Below are 19,146 nucleotides of genomic sequence, written 5' to 3' on the forward strand. Positions count from 1 at the left end.
CTTTATGCTATTTCAGTTTCAGTCATACCAGGAAGCAGGAGGAGCCTGATGACTTTTCATGCTGCATATAGAGGAAGTTCTGAATAAATAAGATGCAACAATGCTTAATTAATGAAAAAAATAAAAAGAAGAACTGACCAGTAAGGCACAGAAAAATACAGAACAGACTCTGAGAGTTTCTGTTTTTGCTTTAGCTTTGCTTCTTGCTATGTAGAAAAAATGTGTGCATCAGGTTTTACTGTGAGACCTGCTGCTTACATGCATGTTGTGACATGTAACCTTTTATCCTCACTTAAATAAGATGAAATGTACTGTTCGTTTTAGGTCAGCTGGTTTTTCTAAATTATTACAAACCTTTTTGCTGTTCTTCTGACTGTTTTTAAGACTTTAAATCAGACTATGCTGAAAATGGTGGACTGAATCTGTCCTGCTAATAAGCCCAAAATTAGGCAATTTTAGTGGTTTTCTAAGTTGAACTGGAACATTAACACATTTCTGATTTCTAAATTCAATGGAATGCAGTACTACTACAATAAATTTTATACATTTAATCACCGTGAGAACAGGGCTAGGGTTTTATTAGGGTTTTATCTATACATTCGACCATAGCCGACTTTTTGAAGATATTCATGATCCTGATGTGACCCAACACGAAAATGAGTTTGACCCCGCTGATTTAAGTTGGAATTTTCTGTTGGAAATTCCTCTTAAGACTACAACTGGAATGCACCCTAACAATGGCGACCATGATAAAGACTGTGACCTCACCCACTTGAGTAATTTGGGTGATAACCAACCCAAGAAGTTCAGGATCTGATAGTGCAGACCTTTTTGTTCTTCCAAAATGTGTGGATGCTAAAGAAGTTATCGTTCCAACAGAAGGTAACAGAATAGAAAGCTGTACATGACTGGGTAGAAGAGCAAATTAAACTGAGGTCTGATATATTTAGTGCCTGCTCGTGATTATCTGTTTGTTTATTTAGTTGTTCAAGGTTATTAGGTATCCCTTATCCTTCAGTGCAATGACTTCATCAAAACAGTCACAAGTCGGTGACCCTCACCTGGACTACTCATTAAAAGAGGCAGAGTTATTACACTGTAAACTTTTCACAAAAGTCTGCCACAGTTCATATCAATGTGCCCTCTTTATTGCATTCATCTTTGTTCTCTGGTAACACATATCTGGCCTTGAATTGTGCCTTTGAGATTCCTGGTGGGGATTTCAGTTGTTGCCAAACATTACCTAAGCAGCACAGAAAGGAAATGACCAAAGGAAGATTTGATAATATGCCATAAAAAATATTGTGTAGGTTTGTCTCCTGATATACCAGTTTGGACCAAATTGCCCAGCTGCTTCCGTTTAAATTAATGAATCAAGGCAACGCTTAGCAACGCTTCAAGGCCATCTGAGTGAGTAAGATCTTATCTTGTCTGAAACTTCCAGCCCCTCCCTGAGTTTACTAACCTGAAAAGGTTTATTGTTTTCTTCCCAACATGTCAGGACATTGATTTTTGTTTTAATCTATCAGATTTGCATAGTGATAAATTCAAGAAAAACAGTTCAATTTTGTTTTTTAAATTGAAGTTTTATTAATTTTCAATTATAGAAATGCATAAGACAACACTCAGAATATCAAAGTCCTATAAAACAATGCAGCTCAGTGCATCTGGTGTATAAAAATGGGTTAACCGAGTACAACAGTGATATAATACAGCAAATAATAAATAAACGAACATTAAATAAATACATGTTTTGTTTTGTTTTCATTTATAGTGAATAAATGCACTTTTAATCAAGTCAAGTATTTAATTCATGAAATCCACCTTTTTAAGAACCTATGTCACACAACCTATGAACCTATGTCACACAAGATATTCTCCTTGTTTAATTTAATGCCATAATCCCTGGAGGAGCATCCATGGATGGATGGGTGGGTGGGTGGATGGATGGAGTCTAAAGGCATTGAAACAGTCTGTTGCATATTCTGCTCAGGCACAGTGACATTTGGTGACGATGAGGTCGTTGAACAGAGTCAGCTTCAGCTTCCCCCTGCTGTCATAGTGCATCAGCACCAGGGGCTCGTACGCTGCCGGCACGCAGCAGGGCCGGGGCGTCTCTCCCTTGGTGATCTGGTGCAGGCGGGACTTCACTTGTGTGTGCATGCTGGCCGGCTTGTAGTTGTGGGGGCAGGTGCCGTCACAGAAATGCATGGTGTACTCGGTTGGGGCCACCACCCAGTCCATCCAGCCAATATCTTTGAAGGATACAGTAGCAGACTTCCGGCAGCACCACCCTCGCTCATCACAGTTGTCTTCCTTGTTTGAACGGCGCCGCCTGCTGCCCCGAGCGAGGACGGAGTCCTTTAGGCCCAGTTCCAGAGTCACAGTTGGCTTTAAGTTGGAGGCTTTCCTGCTAAGTGGAGCCATCCCTACATCTACAACCAGTACTTGATCATCTGTCCACATCCCTCTGCTTGCCTCTGGGCTGATGTCCAGTATCATTCCTGGGGTCACTGAATTGTTGTCAGTGTAGGTCCACTCAGCAGAGTTTCTTGGCTTCATCCCATTAATTTTAACTTTGATGTATCTTCTAGTTTTGGGGTTGTTATCTAAACCAGAACCGGATACTTTCAGTTGTGCTTGTGCCAGAGTCAGTTCAGAGTGAATTTTTGGGTTCTTTTGGAAAACAGCTCGATACCAAACAATGTGTCGCTGATCACCCTTCCGTAGAACATGCAACGGCTTGGCTAAAAGCAAAAACAGAAGAGGGGTTTAATGAGAAAACAAAATGGTGGCATTCTGACAGAGGAAACATAAACATTTCTAAAATTAAACTCAGAGACATCAGTGATATCAGTGGAAACGTGTTAACCTTTCACGCTCATGATTTTTAAAAGCTTGGAGGAATGTCTGCTTTCTTTCACAGATGTTTGTTAGCACCAAAATGTTTCTATTTATCCAGAAATCTGCAAAGACCAACTCCAACATTGACCTTAGAGACAAAAACTCATGCCTTTAAACAATCAGCTTTGCTTGAATGACATTGTAGTTTTTCTAAACCCATTAATCATCTACTTCTTTTCTAATTTAGCTCAAGCTGCTCTCAAGGACCTTTGACATCAGCCCTGTCATGACAATGACTGAGTTAGGTTAAAGTTTATTTGTAATGAATGTCTTGTGTATACCTGGAAAAAGCACAGTGGACGTGTTGGACGGCCAGGTCTCCCTCACTGACTGGCTGGAGTTTCTCCTCATCTCGCTGACTTTTTCCCTGTAGAGCTTGAACATCTTCCTCAGCTCCCTCTGTGAGGCCTTCATGGCAGGCTTTGGCTCTCTGTCCAAACCCAGAGAGCCAAGGATCCCCTTCTTCACCGCCTCCAGAACCAGAGCCTCCCGGTCATCGAGGTTGCCGGTCTCAAGCAGGCCTTGGCGCGCAACGTCAGGCTGGAGTCCCCCAGAGGTGGGGACCAACAGGAGCAGCAAGGTGTAAGAGGCAAGCAGAGCAGGAGTGTGTGATGTGAGCATGGTGAGTCTGCTGGCTAGGGTTGATTTATAAGTGCTCCACCACTGTGGAATAGGTTTGTCCATGTTCTGAGAAAAAGATTCTTCACATGCATTATTTATAGTGCTCCAGTGATGCCACGCCCCTAGTTGAATAAGCTGGTCTGTGAATGGCTCAGTGTGGGCCACATGCAGAAATGAGGCAACATTTTGAAGGATTGAGTTATGTGGGATGAGGATAGAGCTGTAAATGTGGAATTCATTTGAATTACATCTTGATCACAGTTCTTAAAGAATAAATTATTTATTTATGTTTTAGACATTTTATTTTTTGTAGCTCTGCAGGTTTTATGTAACATGTATTTACCTCTCTTTTTTTTACTGAAGAGAATTTTAACAGTTCTTGGGTTTTTTTTTTAATTTAAATTCTGATGCATTTGATAATTACAGTAGAATTACTGATAAATTCGTAATTTATCAGAACTCTGTGGGAATCCATGGAGATGGCACTGAGAGAAAAAATATTGCTGAATCATCTGATCACAGCACCCAAAAAGATTCCCACGTGATCAGCACTGGCACTGACAGGGACAGTTGGGAATTACACCAGTGTTCCCAAAGTTATACAGGTGAACTTGTGGAGAGCCCTGTGAAGTTAAACTTTTCTGTTTACATGAAAACCCGGCCAGCTCGGCCAGAGGGCCAGCTGCTGATGCCCCACAGACAGACTAAGCTGATGTAATCCTCAATCCTGATATACCAGGTTCAGGTTGTTCAAGGCAGCCGCGTGTTTGAAGAGCCTGACATCAAATATTAAAAACAAATACAAGACAAAGTTGAAAGTTGAAAACTTTTCAACCCAAAGAGAAAATAACAGATCAGAAAAAAAAAAGGCAGAGCCTCAATCACAAACATTTTATTAAGCAATATCTGAAAGGGTTCGCTTGGTGCTTTGGCACCATTTTTTACATCATCACAACTGACTTATGATGCTCCTCAAAGATGAAATGGAGAAATATTTTTATACAAACTAAACCATCAATGACAGACAGATCTGCTAAGTTGCTAAATGCAGACTTCAGTGGTGCAGTGGAGCATCTCTCAGTAGTTATCCATGAATATGTGAAACTTAATACAATGAGGTCTGTCCTCTGTTTTGCGCGACTTGTGTCGTCATTGACCTCGTTTACAGCACTTCAGAGAATTCCCAGAATCTGGTGATAACTGCAGAAGTTCTTTTCATAGTGTTTAGAAAAACATAAATATTATCTTGGTTAACATTTTCTTTCCAAGCACAAACCTGGTGGTTAAACTTCCTGTCTATTAGCATCTTGGTACCAAACCTCAAGTCAGCATAATTCTACCACATTTTCTGGTTTGAATGGCTCGTGGAGACACACACTACAATATTACGACACTTTATTATCTATATCACATACTGTAGAAAATTGCGGGTAAAATGTGTGGATGTGTCAATGTTTTTCTCAGTTTAAATATTTCTAATTAGTTCATTGACTAAATTTAACCAAGACGTCATCAATTGTCTAATCCACACCTAAAATGAAATCAAAACAAGTTATTCCATAAACAAAGTTACGAGTAAAAACGTAATGAGACCAGGGAACAAGTATTGAACACATGAATAAAATGATGCGCAGATTAACTTAGAAACCCAAGAAACCACCTGAAATCTGTCAGTATCTATGTACTGCGATGCATAAATCAATTTCAGCCAGTTTGTTATTAATTGAAAAGTTTCTCATCAACAAACTATACACAGTGGTATAATTAGCAAAAGCAAAGAGGCCTTCACAAAAATGTTGAAATATTGCAAAACATGCCAAGGGTAATATGAGTCAAAATAAAAAAGTGGAATGGACTTTATTTGACCATAGACCTCACAGATGAGTAAAACAAATAATCAATAAGTGGCTAAGAACCAGGAAGCAGAGAGTTACAGTGTTTCCAATGAAATTAGTAATACACTCACCCACAATGACTTCTGTGTAAAAATCCACTACTGAAGAAAAATGTTGAAGCTTTACAGAGAATGTAAGGTACTCTGTTCTCACCCAGAAGCACTCTTTACACCCTCCATCCCAATATACATATATGTGCTTAACTAAACAGGGACACATCACTAGCAACACAGACTTCAGACATGTGACAAGAATCTATGCTAAACTCAATGTGCTTTATTTCCTCATGTTCTTAGTTTTAAAAGCAAGAAACCATTAATGCAACATCGGTCTGAGATCAGTGACATACTGTGCAGTTTCATGTGTGAAGTAGTTTTGAAAAGATGAGATAGGAACATTTTTATGTCACCTTGTTATGCTTTCTTTCTATCTGATGTCTGATGTGTTCAAAATAATGGTGATAATAGCAGCAGCCCAATCAGGTAACACCGCTCTTTGACCTGTGATGAGAGTGTGCAAGTAGTTGTTCCATAAATAATTTTTGAGAAGTCATTTATTGTCATACAAGGACTGGGTGGCAGTAGGTAGCTGCCTAAAACCGGTGCAGAGAGGGGGAATATCTGAGCGGTGAGTCACTTAGGTGATGAAACAGTCATGTGCTAGATCAGGTGAGCTCAAAGTGTGCGAAAGGTTGACACATGAAAAGAAGACACAGTTTAGGGTGTCATGTAAGGCTCTCACTTTCCTAACAGGTTCCTCTTTGTGTTTCAAATTATGTAGCGTGAGAGACTGAGGAGGAATTAAAAACCCAGACAGGACTTATTCTCTCATAATGACTAACAGATTGTCTCTGAGACATTTTCATCAGATATTGGCTTGCCAGATTAGGACATTTTGAATTATTAAATAAAGATTTGATAAGTTTTGTTGTTCAGACCCCTGACAGATCTAGATTTAAAGTAATTTTTGGCCAACGAGTTTGTTCTGGCATGTGGTAAGGTCTTGGAGTGACCCTAAAAGAGTCCTGAAGAGAATAAGCTAAAGAATTAGTAGAAGAGCATTAGACCAGCTATTTTCTCTCTTAAGATATGTTGTGTTGCTGAAGGCATTTCGTAATCCGCCTTCAAACAAATGGCATCTTAATCCATTGGTGTTTTATATGTCAGCCAATCCTTAGAAGCTCTCACAGATTTAACTCCTCCGAGAAGGCTTTCCACAACTTAAGCAGAATACATAAGGAAACTTTAACTATTCTGAAGGTAATATGTGAGGTCAGACAATGATTTGGATTTGAATGCCAATCTTCTCTAATTTGTCCCAAAGATGTTCTGTCAGGTTGAGGTCAGGACTCCAAGCCATTCAGGTTGCTCCACACCAATCGCATTACTCCTTGTCTCTGTCACCTTGTGTTGTGTATAATCACACTGAAACAAGGCAGCACCTCTTTTATATCACCCATAAAAGATGGTACTGCCTTCTTTTAGGGATGATAAAAGAAGGCATCTGTGCAGGATGAATCCTGGAGAGGAAGAGAGAGCAGAAACCAAACCAGCACCACACGAGTCTGCAGATACAACATCTCCCAAATGTTTTCGTATGCTGCAGGAGCTCCTTTCACTGTAACACAGCTGCACACTATAATCCTCTCTTCACCAAATTTTACACTTGACACAATGAAGTCAGACATCTGCCAAACCCAGATTCCTGCTTTGGATTCCCAGAGAGGCATTATTCATCACTTCAGCAAACATGTCACCATGTGAAGTGGAGTGGCAACTTAATTTACAGCATATGATCAAACTATGAACACTTGCATTGCACTGGATGATGCAACACTTGGTTGCAGCCATTCAGTCAAGGAAACCCATTCAGTGAAGCTTTCTACACAGTGTTCTTGAGCTAACATGAAGGCCACATGAAGTTTGGAGGTTTGCACTTACTGAGTCAGCAGAAAGTAGGAGACATCTATGCACTGTGTGTTCCAGCATCCTCTAAGTCTTTTCTGTGATTATAAGTAGCATACTACTTCATGGCTGAGTAATTTGTGGAACAAAGTCTAATAACGCCCCCTTGTGCTTCCACGGGGGCACAAGTCTTTCAGTCTGGATCCTGAAATCAACAGAGAAGGCTTTTCAGAGTTTCTGGGTTTCTGGATGATATACACATGGCTAGGCGTGGCCTGAAGTTCTTGTTGTGTCTTCAACATGTGTATCTTTCTAAGTTTCTAAATAATGACTAAAACATCTCAAAGTCTTTCATAAAATTTATATAAGATGTCAGTATTTACACCTTAATCTTTTTTCACAATTTCTGTAATTCTGGATATTGCAACTTCTGAATATGCTGAATATTGAGTTCTGAGCCAATTCCTGACTGTTAGTGACCCAATTTTGAGTTCATCTCAGTTTGTCGGCCTTTGTTTACCCAGCTGCGTTTTGGAAACTGATCACATGTTCTCAGTGGTTTAAACTCTGCAGGGAGGCAGAATTCCATTTTTTTGACAGTTCTCTATCATGTTTGAAGATACTCACATCGGATACTATATTTCACCTGGATTGTTGGAAGACGTTGCACAATCTGATCCAACTTCTTGGATCAGAGTAGCTCTCTGAGAAGCTTTCTCATCCCAATGTTTACTTGTGGCAGTGGATGACAAATGATGAACAAAATGCTTTTTTTTTTGGTATTCTAGTGTCTAATAACACATGAGATCACAGGCCATGGGCAAGACTGGGAGCATGTTCCTGAGTCAAAGCTAAGTGTTGAGAGAATAAAAATGCAAGGCAAAGATTCCTTCAGCGGGGCATAAAAGTACTTGAAGTCACAGAGAGAGCGGGACGAAAACAGGAAGTACGTAATTGTTGAAAAAGGTTGTGTCTAAGTGTTGAGAGCTAAAGAATGGACCTGTATAGGTGTGGTCTGGAAGGTTTTAAAAGACACTATGTTTTGAAGATCGTCAGGTATCCTACATTCAGCTTGGAATTCTTCTAGTTCAGAATACTGATCTATAATTTCTGATGTGGGCCTGGTTGAACTATCCTTTGTTTGGCATCGTCTGTGTTACAAGGAACCAAGCGTAAAAAAAGGACAAAAGGTGTTCAAAAATTAAAAAAAAAAAAAAAAAAAAAAAAAAAAAGCTACAATTGAATAATATAAAAAGTAGTTAACACAGGGTCAAAACTCCAATGCAAATAAAGTCAAATGATAAATAACATGGACGTGGACTCAACTCTATTGAGGTCAACTAAACAGCAAGCGAACTCAAACAAAGCTGACCTGCAGACAAAGAACAAAGGCTGCTTAAATAAGGGTGCAGTAACCTAAATTTGCCACATGAGGGAGGTACAGCATAACAAATGAACGAAAAAAATACAAAGTTAGCTAAGCAACACAAAAAACCATCCATTCATCCATCCATTTTCTGTACACCATTGTCCCTAGTGGGGTCGGGAGGGTTGCTGGTGCCTATGTCCATTGAACGTTTCGGGCGAGAGGTGGGGTACACCCAGGACGGGTCTCCAGTCTGTCACAGCCCAAAAAAACAATTAAGCAAAACTATCTTTAACTTAGCATCAATAATACGTTAATATTAAATAACAAAATTAAATAAGGTCAACTTTAACTAATAAAGTTCTCTCCTGCAGTCCTTTGATTAAATATGTTTCCGTTTTCCAGCATGAAGTGGTGACTTTCACTGGATTATGCAACAAAATGAACTCAGCACATTAGATGTGCACACATTGCAACACCAAAATATAATATTACTAATTTAATAATAAGAAGGAGACAGTGTGGTCCTTAGTTAACATTCTTGGAGGTACTAAAGATTGTACCTGTTCTTTCTGTCTGTCTCCTGATTCAATTAATGGAGAGATTTGCATTGCTGATGATCTAACATTGCTGGCATGAGGTTAAGAAGTCATTCTGTACCAGGAGAAAAATACTGTGAAAATTAGTTTTTTTTAAAAAGTAACTGTTAAAGCTAAAAGCCAAAGCCTTTAGGTATCTGTTAAAGAAACTAAAAAAGGGACTCTTACTAAAATCTGCATCCAATTCCACAATAAAGTGACTTTGTACATTAAAGTTTTGGAATGGTTGAGCCAGAGTCCAGAAGATCTGTGAGATCTCCTGGATAGATTTGTGGATACCAGATGTCCTTGCAATTTGGAGATAGGTTTGGAGACGTTTCACAGGACAGAGTCAAGTTGTAGGATACTACAGGCCCCCTACCAAAGATGACGGAGTACAGAAATTGAAATAAAAAGTGGTTCAACCAACTTTTAGAGTGAGCATATGCAGTTGAGTTATTATGTGCTATCATTTCATCTACCCCCTGAGATGTGTGTTATTCAGTTAGAACACACAAAACAAAATTATTTTTTTCTAAGATTTTCTTCCGGTTTCAGAAAAAAACCCTTGTTGTCTAAGTACTACAATGTGATTTTGTTTTCCTTGTTTTGGTGTTGCGGTGACTCATTTTAACAAGAGCATTAACAGTTTGACTTCAGTGGAATCCACCCACAGTAACAGTAAGTTTAACACCTGAGCTAAAACCGCTTCCCTGTAAAAACGCCTTCACTGTCCAGACTGGGAAACAACAGCTTAGACATTAATAATACTAAATAACTAGCCAATTCATAGAATTCTTTAAACATGCCATCATTATAATTTTTACACTCCACAGACAGCACTGCTAGATGAATACATCTAGCAGTTACAGTATTTTGCAGCTTCATGGAGACTCGTGGAGTTATACACTAAACTGATTTGATGGTGTCATTGCCACTTTTTATGTTTAGCTTCAGAGAAGAACAAGGAAAAGCTCACATCCCTGATGCTAACATAAAAGGACACGTGACATCACTGGAGAAGAAACCAGCTATTGTTGTTTATGGAAAAGCACATTGTGGCACCGCTGGGTGACATGAACGGATCAGGCAGCACCATTCAGTGTGCCTTCAAAGCACAGTTGTTCTGTCCTCTGATAGCTATTCTAACAATCTTACACTTACTGATTTTCCTTTTCTGATTTAATCTACAGCATAGAAAAGCTATGATAAACCATGTTAATGTGGATACATTAATTTGTTTCAATATCTATCAAAATATTTTTGAAAAATAAATTATTTCCCTTCCATGGTATTTCAAGATAAATCTGGATATATTTTAGCATATTTCAAGAATCAGTTGAGGAAAACTGCTCTTCTCTGATGAAGATTATTTAAAAAATAACTGGGAAATGATTAATGAAACAAAACACTAAATTTAGTCCACTAAGATACTAGCAAGTACCCCATGTCATTGGGATGTCTTGGTGGTTCAGTTCACTTCAGTTTAAATTTTAGAACATCAGATAACTAGAAATGTCATCTCACATGTGTTTGGATTCAGATGTTTACAGATGCACTTTGATACAGTGTGGTAGCCACATAGCACACGTCCCTGAAGCGAGAAGGCACTGTGGTTTCTTGGTTCTGTTTCTTTTTCTCGTTTTAAGGGGTAGAAAAAGACCTTTACAGAGAGAAACATAAAACAACAGACAAGAAATTACTCTGCAGTGACGAAATAAAAGGATAAAATAAATGTAGGAATGTTCGATTCCTGGCCCGGGGTCTTTCTGCATGGAGTTTGCATGTTCTCCCTCTGCATGCAAGGGTTCACTCCGGGTACTCTGGCTTCCTCCCACAGTCCAAAAACATGACTGTCAGGTTGACTGGTTTCTTTAAATTCTCCCTAGGTGTAAATGTGTGTGTGCATGGTTGTTTGTCCTGTTTGTCTCTGTGTTGCCCTGCTACAGACTAGCGACCTGTCCAGGGTGTACCCCGCCTCTCGCCTGAAATGTTTGCTGGAGGCACCAGCACCCCTCCCGACCCCACTAGGGACATGGGTGTAAAGAAAATGGATGGATGGAATACAAACTAAAATTAATGATATTCAAAGACAACTACAAACAAATTGGTTTTTAAGCTTGATTTATAAAACATTGTGTATAGAACTCACTCAAGATATGGCTACCCAACTGTCAAGCAATGCAATTTGTTCTCACTGTTAATGTGGCTGAATAAATATTGACTTAAGTGAATTGTGCATGATTATGTGAACTGAATACAAGTATAAAAACTAAGCTGTTGCTCATTGTCCAATGGCCAAATGAGGGGTTTTCAAGTGTGTTTCCCATAAGTTAGTAATTATGTTTAATAATTCCACTTTCAAGTTCTGTTTAAATGTTTTTGAGCAGCAATCATAACATGATTTCAAATTCTTTGAATATTTAAATCTATTTAGTTGGAAGAAATGGGGAAAATGTAACAGCTTGAATCACACTCAGTCAAATATTTAGCCTTATTGTTGTTTTAACAGTCAAAATGTAATATTGCTAGGTCATTACTTGTTAATCATTACTGAAGCTTGTGTCCATGCTGGTGTCCCAGAGAGACTGCAGACAATTTCCTGTGTGTGTTCGAAAACACAGCTAATGACTCCCTGACTCTGCTGTGTCATTATTGAAATGCTGTTTTCCAGACACTGCTGCAACACACAGTGAGATAGTCAGAGAAAAGAACATCTTTTCATAATTTATTATATCATTTTATTGTCATAAAATGATTTTATTTCTAGTTATGTAATAAATTATTTTAAAATTATGAAGTGATGCAATTTCAGAGTGAAATTATTTAATGTTGTCTGTGAGAGCCGATGACCTCCACTGGGTGTGGAGAATCAAACTGTGTGAAGTGCCCATACAGAGTCAGACTAGTTGTTTAGACTGGTTCAAGGTTTCAACTGCTTTTGTTCTTAACATATTGAACTCACATGAATGAAATTAAATATCTCAGACCACAAATGCTAGCTTGTGAGTGTATTTTCCAAACAATAGTCCTATTTAATTCAACATAATGTTCAATTAATATATTTATAAATGATATATTGGATTAAACTGAATTGCTTATAGTTAAATCCTGAGTGAGTTCTTCACTAAAAATTCAAAACAGAAACATCGTTTTCATGTTTTCCACAAGAAAATCTAGCCTCAGAGTAGCAAAAATGCTAAAGGCAATTAGGTTCAGTTGCCTCTTTTCTGTTCTCAGATTAATTATCAATACATATTCATACTAGTCACACATAACGCCATCTCAGAGGTTAGAGCTTGGTTCTGGGAGTTGCATTACACCCAATTCAACTTTAACAAAGATGCAAGTTTGAAAACCAATTGGGTTTGCTAACTGTTGTGCTCAGTGAGCAGGTGTTAAGGAAGAAATATCTAAATTGGTTAACTTTGGAAAAAGTTTGGCTCTCTCTTCCTCTTGGATCCCAGGTCCTCTCGGCGAGCCGCGTGTAGCCACAAGGAAAACAACAATGCATGTTGACGTCACAGAATTACAGAGTTTAATCCAATACAAGAGAATGCATAAACTTACACAGAAACTGCAGAACAACTGAGACATACATTCATTTACCTGACAGACTTGGAAAAGAAAGAAAGAAAAAAAAGCAAAGACGTCTAAAGACATCTTTGGAGAGTTGCAAGAGCAAATCTAATCTGTTACTTCTGTGTAGAAAGTTTTATAGTAAAAGGCGTATTCTTATCTTTAATTTATTCAAATAAGGTGTATCTTTGCTCCTCCAACCAGGAGCTATCTCTGACCCTCTCTCAAGCCAGAAACTCCTGCCGTGTTTAAGGTCTTTCACAGATGAGTGTGAAAAGCTGGAACTTCTACTGTATTGTTTTCCCACACAGACAAAAGGCAGTTCAAACGATCCTAGCAAACCATCTGCTGTAACTACAGGTAACATAAAGGTCAATAGGCCAGAATACATTACTAATTTCAAAACCACAATTAGGGTATTTGAATCAAGACATGTTAAGTTTTAAAACTAGCTTATTTTAAATTTATTTTCTCAACACAGGCTAATTCAAAGCATGATGACATCTGATAAGCAACAGATTTCAGAGTCATGTAAAACACTTTCTGTCATGCAGTCAGTTTAAGGTAGTTAATAAGTAGCTAATCATAAACCAAGTCGTGTTAAATATGCGGCACACAAATAATGATCAAGCATGAACACTTTAAAAGAGATATAAATGGTGCAAAGCTGGCAGGAAGGAGAGAGTCTTAGCTGAAGTTGGCTCCAAAATGTAAATCTTCTCAGGGCCCCACCCAACCTTGGGATGTGTCATGTTTTAAAGTCAATAAAAATGTACTTTAAATGTTTAGCTTTTATTTAGCTTGGAATAAAGGTTAAAATTAAAAAAAACTTAGCATTTATCTTTTGACACCTTCCACAAGCTATTTAAAAAATTCTGAATAGAAACAAATTGTTTTTCTGTAGAATTAAGGTTCTGGGGTAACAGAACTGGCGGTACTTGGGTTGCCTTCAGTCAGACCCAGAGGGCATTTTTGTGACAACCACAAAACAAAGCCAAAAGCAGATGAAAACTGATTGTTTAAGAAAAGTGATGCATGCTCAGAAGAAAACCAAATACTGTAAAAACAACAATTGTTCAAGAACAAGTCCAAGCAGCCATGTTCAAACGAAGGATCTGCAAAGGGCCTTCCCCCAGACTCCAGCTCTCACATAAAATCCAGATGTCAAAATGTCAAATTTGTTTTTTTGTTTATAAAGTATGAGCCTAGTTTAAATGTTGTCTTAAAAGTTCTTGAATATTTTAAATATCACATTTTGTGCATTATCTCTTGTTAAGGAAGAAATTTTCTAAAATAGGTTAACTTTGGAAAAAGTTTGGCTCTCTCTCTTCCTCTGGATCCCAGGTCCTCTCGGCAGGCCACGTGTAGCCACAAGGAAAACAACAATGCGTGTTGACGTCACAGAATTACAGAGTTTAATCCAATATAAGACAATGCATAAACTTAGAAGTAAGACAATGCACAAACTTACACCAGAAACTGCAGAACAACGGAGACATACATTCATTTACCTGACATAAATGGAAAAGAAAGAAAGAAAGAAAAGCAAAGACGTGCAAAGACATCTTTGGAGAGTTGCAAGGGCAAATCTGATCTGTTACTTCTGTGTAGAAAGTTTTATATGTAAAAGGCGTATTCTTATCTTTAATTTATTCAAATAAGGTGTATCTTTGCTCATCCAACCAGGAGCTATCTCTGACCCTCTCTCAAGCCAGAAACTCCTGCCGTGTTTACGGCCTTTTCACAGATGAGTGTGAAAAGCTGGAACTTCCACTGTATTGTTTTCCCACAGACAAAAGGCAGTTCAAACGATCCTAGCAAACCATCTGCTGTAACTACAAGTAAAATAAAGGTCAAAGAGCCAGAATACATTACTAATTTCAAAACCACAATTAGGCCATTTGAATCAAGACATGTTAAGTTTTAAAACTAGCTTATTTTAAATTTATTTTCTCAACACTCTCCAAATTCACTGAATAAATAGCTTTTTAAAAACAATAAAATCTTAAAAGCATAACCAAATTAACTGACAATTTAGTAGTTGATATTTTAACTATTAAATGCATAGTAATCCTGGCCTTCCAAGAAATGCTCACCAAGGTTAAGAACGTTGCTTTCTAAGTCACATCTTTGAATGGGTAGGACACCACATTCTAGAGATTTTTTTAGATTATTTCCAGGCGGACAGATTTTTTCATTCAAAGCAATACTTATGCAATTACCAATGATTGAAGGTAGAACCAGAGTCATAAAAATAATAGGTAAATAAAAAGAAAAAAAACATTTTGTTAGATAGCTGGATGGCTGGATGGATGGATGGATGGATGGATGGATGGATGGATGGATGGATGGATGGATGGATGGATGGATGGATGGATGGATGGATGGATGGATGGATGGATGGATAGATAGATAGATAGATAGATAGATAGATAGATAGATAGATAGATAGATAGATAGATAGATAGATAGATAGATAGATAGATAGATAGATAGATAGATAGATAGATAGATAGATAGATAGCGAACACTCAGACTGCTGAGTGTTCGCTAGTTCAGCCAAGTCCGTCACAAATTTGTCGATAAGCCAGGAATCCACAAGCTCCAAACAGCAGAAATCCTGTTATCATGAATAAATCCAGGGTGAATCCTGCCGGGTGTGTGCCCGCAGGACAAGAGGGCTCTCTTGTGCCCAGACGTCGAAAATTTTATCAATTGCATTGAGAGATCGGTTGACCAGATCCATAATTTGTAGATTTGGAGGATGTGCAAAGAAAGGCTCTAAAAATATAGAAAAAGACAGGACAAAAACAGAGCGAGCAGGGCAGGCATGGGCAGGGAGGGAGCAGAGGAAAAAAAGCATCCGCCTTCATCGAGAGCAAGAGAGAAAGGCAGTAGTAGTCAAGAGAGAGTAGTCTGCCAGTACTCAGCATCAACTCAGGGAAACTCTATGAGGCATGTTGAGGAGACAACTAAGGTATATTTTATCTTCTAGTCCTTGGGTGCCCCACCCCTTTCTGATGCCACCCTGGGCGTGTTTATACTCTAATTTATATTGTCTATTGAGTTTTGCATTTGTATTAAAGAAGATGACTCTCTGTGCTTTTGTATGAACATATCAGGGTTCTCAAGGGGCCATGGCCCTCCTTAGTGGAGCCACTGTTATAATCTACTAGGAGGAACTGGGTTGGTCAACCGTTACAGTTTAGACTCTCTGAAATGATAGTACTTCCATGTGTAATACGACACGTTTAATGTGAGAGCCGCAATAGATTCGCCCCCAAGCCTCCTCCCTACCTGGTGTCTCTCTGTGTTCTCTTGTTAATTGAGGTCAGCCTCGCCCCGCCCCCTCTTCCGTTTCCCCTGCTTTTGTTCCATCCATCTGATCAACTATTTGAAGCGAACACCTTGTTGGGTCCTGGCTGTGTAGTGCTGCTGCTCTCCGCGGGGGGATGAAGAGAAGGAAGTGGAGGAGGAGGAGGAGGAAGAGCGGAATATAGTAACAGCTACTGGTGGTGCTGGAGACTGTAGCGGCCGAGCAGTAGCAGTATTACCGCGGCTATGGCAGAATCCGAGCTTCTGCGCAGAGGACAGAGCGCAGCATGGGCTGGCTGACTGACTAACTGACTAACTGAATGTCTTTTTGTTCTTCACTGATGGATGAGCCGAACATCCTGAGACGCCGCGGGCTGCAGGTAAACAGCCTCGGCTCGGCTCGGTTCGGTTCGGTTGTTTCCAGGCAGACTGAATGGTTTTGGTTACTATGCTGGGTGTAGAGACTCATTTGTGTTTTTTACTCTCTAGTTCAGTAGCTCACTGACAGTTTATCATTAGATCTTTCAGAAATGTTAATTATAGCAGCAGATCATGTTTCTCTTCCGATCATCAGAACAAATGAACTGAACGAACGGGTTAACAGTCTAATTTGGGTAAACAATGAAATGGATCAGTCAGGTCTGACAATACCGTTTTCCTTCTTCATTCTAAAATTTTCCTTGTTGCTTTCGATGATGTGGTTGCCTTGGTAATTGGGGCACCCCCCCCCCCCAAAGGATCCCTGTGAAAGGGATTGATTGAATAATCCCTTTTATCATTTTACTGGGTGCTATGTTTGCTAGGGAGCATTCTAAATGGGAATCCTTCTTGTCTCCTATATTCATGTACATGTGAGCTGCATTGGTAGATGGTCTGTTCTCCAGAGAGAATATGGCTCTGGGATTTTCCCAGACATTAACTGCATACATCCATGGTATATAGATCAGGTGCAACCCTGCCTGGTCCTGGTGAATGTGGATGGTGGTTTGAGTCCAAACATTGTCTCTATGCAGAAATGCCTTCATTTGAATACGTTTAGTCACAAAGAAAATGTGTTCCGATGGCCTCAAGCAGCCATTGCTAAAGTGTCATAACCAGGAAAGTCTTATTTAATATGTCTGGACTTGCATGCAGTAGCTGTGGAGTATGATTTGTATTCATGCCACTAATGGCTACAAGGCCCACTTGTTCTGAAAAGAACTGGGTCGTGCTGTAGCAAATTATATTTGTGCTGCAGCAGAAAGAAAACAAGTGGGAATGACAGAAAGCAGCCATCTGATGAATAAGTCCAACTTTAGCTTTTTACTGTCTTTGACTCAAGTTAATTTTAAAATGGGCTAATGGATTAAAATATTAGGAACAGCAAACAAAATAAAGATATAAACAAATAAGAATAAATTCTCATGAAAATGGATTTAAAATGGCGATAATATAAATGCAATAGAAACTGAGTAATGAAGTGTTTTTGCAGCCAAATAAAATAAAGAGAGGAATGACTTCCTTTAACCAGGAAAAAACCTCCAGCCGAACCAGGCTCAGTGTGCAGCTTTTATTTTTTTATTATACGATGGACTTGATTTCTTTGTTTTGATTAAGGCTGCAAAATGTTAGGAAAACATGCAATGTCATATTATTGTTGTGTCATGATTTGGCATCTCAGCCACTAAATTCTATACCATGTATACACACATATACCATGTATACACGATTGGACATATAATTGCCATGGAAAGAAAGCATGAACACATCACATGTTGAATGTAGCAGCCTATCAGAAATTGCATCAAGGCAGTTCATTGTGCAATATTGCACATCTGATCCCTTTTTAGATTATACTTTCAATCTAAGGCTATGCAGCTTCTGGTTGGCTTAGGGGCATCTCACAGATCTGTAATGGCTGCAAGGTTGAAATGAGACAGCAGAATGAGTGGTATTGTGCCCATGTGCAAAGCAAAGAACAGCAGCAGCTGTAACAAAGTCTGCAGATACAAATAGATCAAAGTCACTGGTGTCTTTTCATGGTCTGTCTAATCTGAGCCAATGTTTTCCAGAAAAATTAGTTGTAGGCAATATCATGTTGAGGATGCAGCACAACTTTTCTTGTATCTAAAGAACTGAATACATCTGAACAGCATGCATGCTCAGCCAAATTTAGGGCACATCCCAAACATGTATTGTATGCTCATTGCTCAGGTGCATGTTGCTGATTTGTGGAGATGTTGCATATTATTGTTTTCATCTGGAAATTTCATGCATGTGAACAATACTGGAGGGGAAAAAAGACTATTCTTTTACTTTTACTTTTACTACTAGAACAATCCTGTGAACCAAATGAAACCTGGAGATGTAGTTATTATTAATTTAGTGTAGTGCACCACAGCTAAGGTAATGCAGAAAAACCATTGAACTCAGAACCACTTGTATTCTCTTTTCTATGTCAGCCATGCTACACAGAGACCCATTGCCATAACAACTGACTGACAACAGCTTTATTAGCTGACAGAAAAGAGATTATGTTCAAGTGTATCAGGATTCAACAATAAAAAAAACTCCAGAAACATTTCCCACACACAAATATTAAGGCCTGTATGCTTTCAGGCCTGATGTTTATTTTGCCATTATTAAGTGATCATCTGAACACAGTACACAGTAGTAATTCATTAGCTAATTGATGGTAGTCATCAGCAGAACACTATCTCAGTAGATTATACATTTATTTTTTTAATTTTTATTTTTTTACTAACACACCGAATTCTGCAACACATCTACACGTTAAAGTTGTCAAACTCAACTTAGCATAACTGACCTACTTCTCTCTCTGCATTTTTTTTTTTAAATAAAACTTTTTACTAAGCTGTGAAATGTGATTTCATTGGACCTTGCTATCTCATTGTCATGGTGTTAACAATTAGTATCAAAACACTGCATCCCTTTTTCTCTCATATGTATTGCATGTACATCTAAGATTTGGCGCTTTATGTTGA

At 38.7% G+C, this 19,146-nt stretch overlaps 2 protein-coding genes across 8 annotated transcripts in view; one reads left to right on the forward strand and one right to left on the reverse strand.

Moving 5' to 3' along the window:
- Nucleotides 1-1,565: 1,565 nt before the first annotated feature.
- gdf15 (Growth differentiation factor-15) lies at nt 1,566-4,338 on the reverse strand. The gene is made up of 2 exons (XM_014976010.2): nt 3,186-4,338; nt 1,566-2,747 (listed from the first exon to the last, which is right to left on the reverse strand). The coding sequence occupies exons 1-2, from the start codon at nt 3,586-3,588 to the stop codon at nt 1,990-1,992; spliced, it is 1,161 nt and encodes a 386-aa protein (XP_014831496.2). The 5' UTR covers nt 3,589-4,338; the 3' UTR covers nt 1,566-1,989.
- Nucleotides 4,339-16,248: 11,910 nt separating this feature from the next.
- Nucleotides 16,249-19,146, forward strand: part of mast3a (microtubule associated serine/threonine kinase 3a) — a 49,490-nt gene continuing 46,592 nt past the window's right edge. For 4 of the 7 annotated variants that reach the window (XM_088014382.1, XM_088014383.1, XM_088014387.1 and 1 more), the window contains exon 1: nt 16,250-16,542. In XM_088014382.1, the coding sequence (XP_087870508.1) occupies nt 16,483-16,542 (60 nt within the window). In that variant the 5' untranslated portion in view covers nt 16,250-16,482. Of the gene's footprint in view, nt 16,543-19,146 lie in introns of all 7 variants that reach the window. The other 3 variants (XM_088014385.1, XM_088014390.1, XM_088014391.1) reach the window with 1 other exon arrangement.

Source organism: Poecilia mexicana, unplaced genomic scaffold, assembly GCF_051168715.1.
Source record: "Poecilia mexicana isolate PSO_F unplaced genomic scaffold, ASM5116871v1 scaffold_17, whole genome shotgun sequence".
Classification (NCBI taxonomy): Eukaryota; Metazoa; Chordata; class Actinopteri; order Cyprinodontiformes; family Poeciliidae; genus Poecilia; species Poecilia mexicana.